The sequence below is a fragment of the Gymnoscopelus braueri genome, assembly GCF_963280865.1.
Source record: "Gymnoscopelus braueri genome assembly, chromosome: 13".
Lineage (NCBI taxonomy): Eukaryota > Metazoa > Chordata > Actinopteri > Myctophiformes > Myctophidae > Gymnoscopelus > Gymnoscopelus braueri.
This window is the reverse complement of record NC_137615.1, coordinates 2,715,577-2,725,576: the sequence shown is the minus strand read 5'-3', so window position 1 is coordinate 2,725,576 and position 10,000 is coordinate 2,715,577. Positions and strand designations below refer to the sequence as shown.

Genomic DNA, 10,000 nt, shown 5'->3' with positions numbered 1-10,000 from the left:
GAGGGGTCTCCACACTGATGTTTAATTGGTTACGTACACGTAGGGCAGGAGGAGGAGGGGTCTCCACACTGATGTTTAATTGGTTACGTACATGTAGGACAAGAGGAGGAGGGGTCTCCACACTGATGTTTAATTGGTTACGTACATGTAGGGCAGGAGGAGGAGGGATCTCCCGAGTTGAACGCGGGGGGCGGGGCCCTCATCTCTCTCTCATCCTCTGCTCCCTTTCCTACTTCCTTTCCTGTCTCCTTCTCTCTCTCCTCTCTCTCCTCCTCTCGGTCGGTCCCAGAATCCACGGAGGCGCTGTCCCACGTTGATGACATCATGGACGACGGGCTCTCGCTGCCGGCAGCGGCAGCAGCAGTGTTCTGATTGGTAGGTTTGGGCTCCTCCTCCTCCGTCGTCGTGTCCGGCCGCAGCGCTTCCTGTTTGATCTTGACGGCTTCCTGTTCCGCGTGGCGCCGCTTGTTGTCGCGCTGTCGCTTGATGTCGGTGACGCGGTCCCTGATCGCCTTGGCAACCAGCTTATAGTCTGACTCACTGACGAAACCCAACACCACCTGAGAGAGAGAGAGAGAGAGAGAGAGAGAGAAAGAGAGAGAGAGAGACAGAGACAGAGACAGAGAGAGAGAGAGAGAGAGAAAGAGAGGCAGGCAGAGAGAGAGAGAGAGAGAGAGAGAGAGAGAGAGAGAGAGAGATGGAGATGGAGAAAGGGACACATAAAGATGAAGATGAGAAAGAGAGAGCCAAGTGACTTAATAATTTACAGTTTAATTTGTCAAAGTTTTTTTTTTTTTTTATAAATGATAATGGTAAACATGTTCAGCTGCTTCACTGACAACAGTAGGCCTGTGTAATGATATTGTTTTTTTCACTCTCTCTGGGGGTCCCTGGAACAACAATACATATAATTTTGGGGTCCTTGACACGGAAAAAATTGGAGCACCACTGATATAACAACATACTGTTAGGATATTTTTTTTTTAACACACTCGGTGCCATAATTTTATAATAACAGATTCCGTTCGGTGCCAGAGATCTCACCGCTGAGCTGCGCGGCGCTGTGTTAGCTGTAGACTCCAAGACGAGCATTCCATGTGAAACAAAGCATGCGTGCATTTTGCACGATGATCCTGGCTAACGCCTGGAACCCCCAGAAGCAAAGATTTGAGTTACAAATGTTCGCTTTAAAAATACATATATATATGTTATATATTCAAAGATCTGCAAAACAATACACGATTTTTTTTTTAAATGGGATGATCTACAAGCTCATAGTGCAGCACTCGGTGCTTGTATGAGCTTGTAGATCTGCTATTTTTGAATAGCCAAAGACATTTTAAAATGACACAGATGCCTTCCTGGGTTGAATGGGTTATTGCATGTTCATTTGTGGTATGTGTTTGTGTTGCTTTGTAGTACCTTGTGTGCGTGCGTACGAGTGTGGATGTGTGTGTGTGTGTGTGTGTGTGTGTGTGTGTGTGTGTGTGTGTGTGTGTGTGTGTGTGTGTGTGTGTGTGTGTGTGTGTGTGTGTGTGTGTGTAGTACCATATCTTGTGCCACCTCCTCGGCCACGTCACTGTACAGGTTGTAGAGGAACTCGATGGCGTTGTTGTCTTTGTATTTCCCTCTCAGCCTCCTGTGTTCTCCCATCCTCAGCCACAGCTTGATGGACGGACGCGCTCCATCGTCCTCCTCCGCCAGCTCTGCTCTCACTCCTTCACTGCTCTCCTGGAGAAACACGTGGTCCAGGAGGTCCTGGATGCAGAACCTACAGGACGCAGAGTAACACACACACACACACACACACACACACACACACACACACACACACACACACACACTTTAGCTCTATTTTATAAATAGGCTATTTGAAAATAGCAGATCTACAAGCTCACAACGCGTCTCGATGCGACACGTTGTGAGCTTGTAGATCAGCTATTTTCAAACATTTCAGTACTTTTGGTACTTTACGTACATTTTGATGTTTAGAATTGCTTTCCCTCTTTTTTACTGCTTTTAATACTTATCTTATTTGCTTGTCTGAGTTTTTTAGGTTGTTCCTAATGAAGTTGTCAAATCAAGTTGCCCGCCGACCGACCGTGTGTGTGTGTGTGTGTGTGTGGGTGTGTGTGTGTGTGTGTGTGTGTGTGTGTGTAAGGCAGACACACAAATGGAACACACACACACACGGACCATCAGGGTTCCAACTGGTAATGGAATTTGTGTGTCATCATAGAATTTTGAGGAGAAATGGTTCTGGAAGCAAGGGGCACATTCTAAAACTCATGGAAATTGTGACCGTTTTTATAGGTGGAGTCATATAAGTCACTGAATTTCAGAAATAATTTATGGGTGTCTTGAAAATGTATGTTGAACAACTTAAGCTCTATTGCAAGAATAGCTGTTCTGCCAGCTTGATGCGATTGCATTGTGAGCTAAGCTTGTTGATCAGCTATTTTTGCCTTTTTTCTTCTTTTTTTTGCCTATGATGACATGCCAGGTTGAAAGTCTTTAATTGCCTCCTTTTGTTCATCAAATGTCCACTGTTCCACAGCAATGGTAGAAAACACTATTCTAATTATAGAATCCGTTTAGAAATGTTCTGAACTAAAAAATTATATACACTTGCTGCTGGGAAAGCCTTGAAAGATTTAAGCAATGGAAATACTTGGAGTAGTTCACCCAAAAATGACTTATTTTCTATCACACCCGATGAAGCCTTGAATTCATGGAGATCTTTGTTTTTGTTGCATTCCTGAACCAATAATTAGTAGGAGACTCTTTGAGTCATCAAATTATTGGCTTAGGAATGCGACAAAAACAAATCTCCATGAATTCAGGGCTTCATGGGGTGTGTAATTGATGGAAAATAGGCAATTTTTGGGGGTGAACTACTCCTTTAACATAGGCCTACTCATGTGAATTAAGTGTATTTCATATAAGGACCTGGCAGGGAACTTTTGACATATGTCTGCCTGACCTACTTGTTGTTAACTAGTTGTACGAACGCTTGTTTTCTATTGCTGTATTGTTTATTGGATTATTGGATTGTTTATTGGATCTTGTTTAGTCGATTCACTTATTTGTTTTAGCTCATGCTCATTTGATTTAGCTATTTTGTCTCATCTGTTTAAGGAAATAGGTAGCTGATATATTGCACTTTTACCTTAGCGCTAGGTATACTCTTGGTTGCTTGTTTTTGCAGATAATGCACTAAAGACTTCTGGTGATTAGTAGTTTTCGTTCCCTACCTATGTTGAATGCACTTATTGTAAGTCGCTTTGGATAAAAGCGTCTGCTAAATGACTGTAATGTGTGTGTGTGTGTGTGTGTGTGTGTGTGTGTGTGTGTGTGTGTGTGTGTGTGTGTGTGTGTGTGTGTGTGTGTGTGGGGAACAGAGGTAACAACCTGGGCTGGCATAACGGCTGCAGGTCCAGACCGTTCATCACCTGAACAAAAGAACTAACAGCTCCTTCCCCTCAGACTGATTCACACAACATACTGTACTGTATTGTACCACAGCAACACTGAGCTACAATGTAACTGCATATTACTGCATGATCAAAGGCTTACGGTCAATTACATAACCATCCCCACACCTCATCACAGCTTCAGAGAGAATACAATAATGGCATTCCATCCATACAGTGTTCTAACACGGCCTGTCTTAAAGGTATTTCACACAAAAAACTAAAACAAATCCTACATATTCTATTTTGATATCCATTCTCCCTGGTTCAGGTGACTGATATAGTCCTTCCCATGATTAGAAGGACAATATCAGTCACCAGAACGGTTAAACAAATGGTTAAATTTGCATTTAAAGTTACAATAGGTTTATATAGGAGGGGGGCGGGGTATCTGATCAAATGAATATCAAATAATTAGATACTGAATCAAGCAACTTAAAAAGTGTCTTGTGTCTCCTTTGCAAAACGCGACGCGTTGTGAGCTTGTAAAAGTTGAAAAATGGAGATAGTTGGTTTCTGCCAAACAACGATATGTACTTAGCGTAATACAACATAAATGTAAGGGTCTGTAAAGCTACAATGTAGTTGAGGGGTGTTCTGGCTGAACATGTTATTTACAGGGGAGCCGTGAGCCAACAAGGTTTTGTAAACCACTGGCCTAGTGGCTCGGCTTCACCTCACTAACCACAAGGCCTCCAGCATCAACAACCAATTAAGTGGTTGTATTTTTGTACGTCCAGAGGAGACACCAAATTGATCTTTTGGGTCTTGGAAACCACTGTGCTGATTATATTCTATATTTACTAATAATCCACAATAAAATAAATAATCCACAAATAATAACAGGCAGCACCCTGGAGTTTAACAAAATAAAAGCCTTCACCTCTCACTGCTGTTGGTGCGGATGCATCCTTCTATGATCTCCTTCAGCTCTGGGACCGTTACTTTGGAGAAGTTCTCTGGCTTTATGCCCTGGAGGAGACGAGGGAGGAGAGGAAAGGATGGAGAGGAGACAAGGACACGTGAGAGTTAATAAATAAAGTTGGTTGTGAGGGGCCTTCAAATGGCCGACCTCTCCAAAAGGAGGGCCAAACAGTTAGCAAGGTACTGCTCAGTATCAGCTATTATATCATTATTATTATCATTATCATTATCATTATCATTATTATTATTATATCATTATTATTATTATTATTATTATTATTATTATTACTGTTAGCAAGGTACTGCTCAGTATCAGCAATTATAGGAAGGACACTTTGTTTCCTTTATTCATGATTGATGCTGTGTCTGTCAACTGTATAGAATGTAACAATGTTCTGCCTTAATAAGACGCACTTTGTAACTGTGTCTTATTATTGTCTGACTGCCCTGGCAGAGTGTATGTCCTTTGTACATACTTCTGTTTATGTGGACATAAATACACATTTCAATTGTGTGTGTTTGTGTGCGTGTGTGCATTGACTTGCGTGTGTGAGTGTGTGTGTGTGTGTGTGTGTGTGTGTGTGTGTGTGTGTGTGTGTGTCTCACACTGGTGACTTTGCGGTATATCTGTGCAGCGTTGGTACACTCAGAGTATGGATACTCAGACGTAGCCATCTCTAACATACACATCCCAAAGGCATAGACATCCACTCCTTCATCATAGTGCTCCTCATACATCTCTGGAGCCATGAACTCTGGAGTACCTGCACGCAAACGCACACACACACACACACGCACACACACACACACGCACACACACACACACACACACACACACACACACACACACACACACACACACACACACACACACACACACACACACACAACCAGAGGAAAACTGAGTAAATGCTTTGAACAAATCAACAATTAAACAAAGACAAAGCTCAACTAAAGTAATTCAGCGCCCAGCTTCAGTCTGTGATGTTAAAAACCTCTAGCCAAGCCAAACACCTTGGCGTGGTCATGGACTCAGACATGAATTTAAACAGCCTCATGAACATAATTACAAAGTCAGCCTTCCATCAACCTTAACAATATATCACAGATTAAAAGACTTTAAGTCCAAACAGGATCTAGAAAGACTTGTCCATGCATTGATCTTCAGTAGACTTGACTACTGTACTGTGTGTGTGTGTGTGTGTGTGTGTGTGTGTGTGTGTGTGTGTGTGTGTGTGTGTGTGTGTGTGTGTGTGTGTGAGTGTTACCTATGACACTCTTGGCGAAGGATGCTATCTTGAGCGTGGCGAGGCCCAGGTCTCCTATCTTAACGGAGCCGGTGCCCGGTGATGAAGATGTTGTCACACTTCAGGTCTCGGTGGATGATGGGAGGAGAGCGGCTGTGCAGGAAGTGAAGACCTTTGAGGATCTGAGAGCTCCAGCGCCGGAGCAGCTTCAGCTTCATCTGTTTGAACCGACGCAGGTATCTGGACACACACACACACACACACACACGTCACACACACGCACACACACACACGTCACACACACACACACACACACACACACACAGACATGCACACGCACACGCACAGACACACACACACACAGACAGACACACACACACACACACACACACACACACGCATTAATATGTATTTGGTCGCGGACCCCCATCTGATATAATTTAGCTGTGCCAGGTAACCATATCTATGAGAAGAACATATCAAGAAACATTCAAAATTATTCAAAAAACGTCGAAAAAAAATTACAAAAAAGATTTGTCAAAATCTTTCAAAAATAGCCTATTGAGTTTGTAGATCGGCTGTTTTTGAACAGCCAAACTATTAAATAGCCTTAAAGTGGTTAATATGCTTGTAATGCTATTTTAACTCATCTTGCTGGGGACCCCCTGGAACCCCCCCCCCCCATGGCAAGGACCCCTGGGGGTCCCCAGACCTCACTTTGAGAACCCCTGACATACTGTATCAAAAATGCAAATACATAAATGCATTTGTAATGCTTCATAACAGGTCTTCAATGTTTTTCAGGTCAAGGACCGCTTAGCTGAGAGAGAGATGAATCAGGGACCCCTTAGCTGAGAGAGAGATGAAGCAGGGACCCCTTAGCTGAGAGAGAGATGAAGCAGGGACCCCTTAGCTGAGAGAGAGATGAAGCAGGGACCCCTTAGCTGAGAGAGAGAGAGATGAAGCAGGGACCCCTTAGCTGAGAGAGAGATGAAGCAGGGACCCCTTAGCTGAGAGAGAGAGAGATGAAGCAGGGACCCCTTAGCTGAGAGAGAGAGAGATGAAGCAGGGACCCCTTAGCTGAGAGAGAGAGAGATGAAGCAGGGACCCCTTAGCTGAGAGAGAGATGAAGCAGGGACCCCCTAGCTGAGAGAGAGATGAAGCAGGGACCCCTTAGCTGAGACAGATGAAGCAGGGACCCCTTAGCTGAGAGAGAGATGAAGCAGAGATAAGTCATCCTTTAAGTAAAAAAAAAACAGTGAAAGACTGATTCCCTATATTGAACCAATAGGATTGGTCACATCATACATTACTACTAATGAACCAATAGGATTGGTCATGTCATACATTACTACTAATTAACCAATAGGATTGGTCATGTGACTCACGCCTTGAGGGTTCCAGAGGTCATGAGCTCTGTTACCAGGGTGATGACCTTCTGACCTCTGTAGGTGCTCTTCCAGGAGTCGTAGAAGCGTACGATGTTTGGGTGTTGTAGTCCTTTAAGCATCTCCACTTCCTCCTCGAACCTCTGGCGCTCTGACTTAGACAGGCGTCGGGTCTGAAACACATCACATTTATTACTGTTATGATTACTATAGAATATTATAGTACACTACATACAGTAGACATACTGAAGAGTTTCCTGGCAGGCTGAGATGAACTGAGGGGAGAGGAGAGGAGAGGAGAGGAGAGGAGAGGAGAGGAGAGGAGAGGAGAGGAGAGAGAGAAAGAAAGAAAGAAAGAAAGAAAGAAAGAAGTGATGAAGATGTGTGACTGTGAATAGAATTAGTCAATCTGTCAATGGACAGAAAATTAATATTTAATTACCATCTCGTGTGTGTGTGTGTGTGTGTGTGTGTGTGTGTGTGTGTGTGTGTGTGTGTGTGCGTGCGTGCGTGCGTGCGTGCGTGCGTGCGTGCGTGTGTGTGTGTGCGTGTGATCATAATTTGTAGGATTTACGACAGCTTAAAGTCCATTTAAAACAGGCTCAGTGTTGAAGTGTCCTTGAGCAAAGACACAGTGACCCAGCAGCCTGTCTGGGTCTGATCAGTACATTGTGTCCACAGCCTTAATGTGACAACCAGGCTACTGAACAGCAGCTCAATGTTCTGGGCCTAAACTCAGCACCACAAACAGCACTAAACAGCAACAGAGAAAGACTAGACAGGAAGACAGTAAAAGTCATAGTAAGTCACGATTAATTAATTATTATCACTTTTTAAAAGGAGTAATAAGTAACAAGTGACTTATTAGTCTTGTTGGGTATATATATATGCCCGACACTGGCAGTGAGCCAGGAGCATGTACTGTACTTATCATCTACATGTCACAGCTGCTGCATGTATCTGACTACAGGCTGTCAGTGTGTGTCTGCAGGCGTCTGATATAATACTACTTATCTCACATCAACACAGAACCCCCCCCTGCCCCCCAGCCGCTGTCAGGAGAAGGTGTAATATCACAGAGAGCAGTGACTCTGCAGTCAGCTCACTCAGGGACCATGTGGACCAGTGAGTCCACATGTCTCCATGCCACTGTGGAACGCTGTGAGGATGCTGAGGAATCTGCTGGTCAACTGTGTCAAAGGCCGAAGGTCAGTGAAGGTGATGTAGATCCATATTCTGCTCTCTACATTTCTCCTGGACTTGTTGAGCGGCAAATATCATGTGCACAGTGGGCGCGCGCACACACACACACACACACACACACACGCACACGCACACGCACACGCACACGCACACACACACACACGCACACACACACACACGCACACTATTTGCAGCGATTATCGCTAGAAGGATGGAAAATATTGTCTCGGACATGATAGATCCTGACCAAACAGGCTTGGTCAAAGAAAGACAAACGCAAGATAGTATTAGGCGAACACTCCATGTGGTTGACTAATACTATATGACTGAGGAAAAGATAAGTGCAACGCTAATAAGCCTTGACGCGGCTGCTGCCTTTGACAGCGTAGGCTGGAACTATCTTTACCAGGTTTTAGAACGATTTGGGTTTGACGAGAAATGCATGAGAGCCAACTGACCTTCTTGTCACCTGACAGGGGGGAGTTTCACTGGTAGGACGTAGCGCGTGGAAGGAACACGTTATTCCAACCAGTTCCTTTCCCCTCCATCAGGCGCCCCGGCTGTCATGGGGGAGGCGGTATAGTGACCAGGATTACTACATGTTTTTGTGAGGGTATTAACTACCCTAGGAGACACAGGGAGAACATGCAAACTCCACACAGAGAGGCCCTTTCGCCAACCCCACCTAGGGTATGGGCGCTGATGACGCGGAGGAGAAGACACGCCCCCAGCACCCACAGCGTTCCCGGCGGGAATCGAACCCAGGACCTTCTAGCTGTGAGGCGACAGCGCTACCGACTGCGCCACCGTGCCTTCCAGTTAATTTGTTTTTGAATGCGTACAAAAATAAGGATAGTAAACACCTCATATCACAAACGTATAACAGATTACAAACCTCTAAAGTCCACTCGACTATGAAAGTCAAACAGAAATGGGAGAAGGAATCGGGCTTGGAGATATCTGAGGAGGATTGGAATGGTATATGGGAAGGTCAGACAAGAACAACTAACTCAAGGGCTTGGCGGGAATTCGCCTGGAAGAATACTATATGTTACTTTGTCACCCCAAAACTGAAAAGTCATTTTCGGGGTTGTCAAGGACAGGGTCAATGTTGGAGGCAATGTGGTAAAGTGATGGCAGATCATTTCCACATTTTTTGGGACTGTCCTTTAATTCAACCCTTTTGGCAAGAGGTCACCAAAGAAATTAAGAGCCATTTTTGGAATAGATATAGATTGTTCTTTTGTTAGTTTATCTGGGGAAAATCCCTGCTGAACTCATGACCCAGGACTTATATCTGTATAAAATCATTTTGGTTGCCTGTAAGAAAGCCATCACTCGGAAATGGCTACAGGCCACACCACCTACCAAGGAAGACTGGACTACGGTTGTCAATGAGATAGACTCTATGGAGAATCTGACCTTCTCTCTTAGGCTGAGAGCGGAACATTATACAAAGAACTGGAAGAAATGGACTTCTTATTGTTTGATGAGAAATGTAATTCATTGACTGATTGTTGTTAAAAAAATAAATTAAAAAAAATGTAATCCATAAATATGTTAATCCTTGTGTTACAACGCCCACCTCAACACAATTTTTGTATGCCTTTTTGTTTGTCTTTACTTTATTTACTTTCATTTCATTTTATTTCTCTGTCTATGTGTCATTCTCAGTTTATTTGATCGTTGAATTTTCTAACTGGAAAACAATAAAAAATAAGTTACAAAAAAAGAAACTATAGGATACCAGGTAAACAATGAACCC

At 43.8% G+C, this 10,000-nt stretch overlaps 1 protein-coding gene and 1 pseudogene across 2 annotated transcripts in view; both read right to left on the bottom strand.

Annotated features, from left to right (window-relative positions):
• LOC308098673 (uncharacterized protein) overlaps positions 1-10,000 on the bottom strand; it is a 41,171-nt gene that overhangs the window by 18,259 nt on the left and 12,912 nt on the right. Inside the window, 7 exon segments of the mRNA XM_080447080.1 lie at positions 146-560; positions 1,549-1,771; positions 4,357-4,445; positions 5,004-5,161; positions 5,666-5,739; positions 5,741-5,884; positions 7,033-7,205. Coding sequence (XP_080303206.1) covers positions 146-560; positions 1,549-1,771; positions 4,357-4,445; positions 5,004-5,161; positions 5,666-5,739; positions 5,741-5,884; positions 7,033-7,205 — 1,276 coding nt within the window.
• Positions 1-10,000, bottom strand: part of LOC308097960 (parvalbumin beta-like) — a 212,342-nt pseudogene that overhangs the window by 200,101 nt on the left and 2,241 nt on the right. The window lies entirely within an intron of this gene.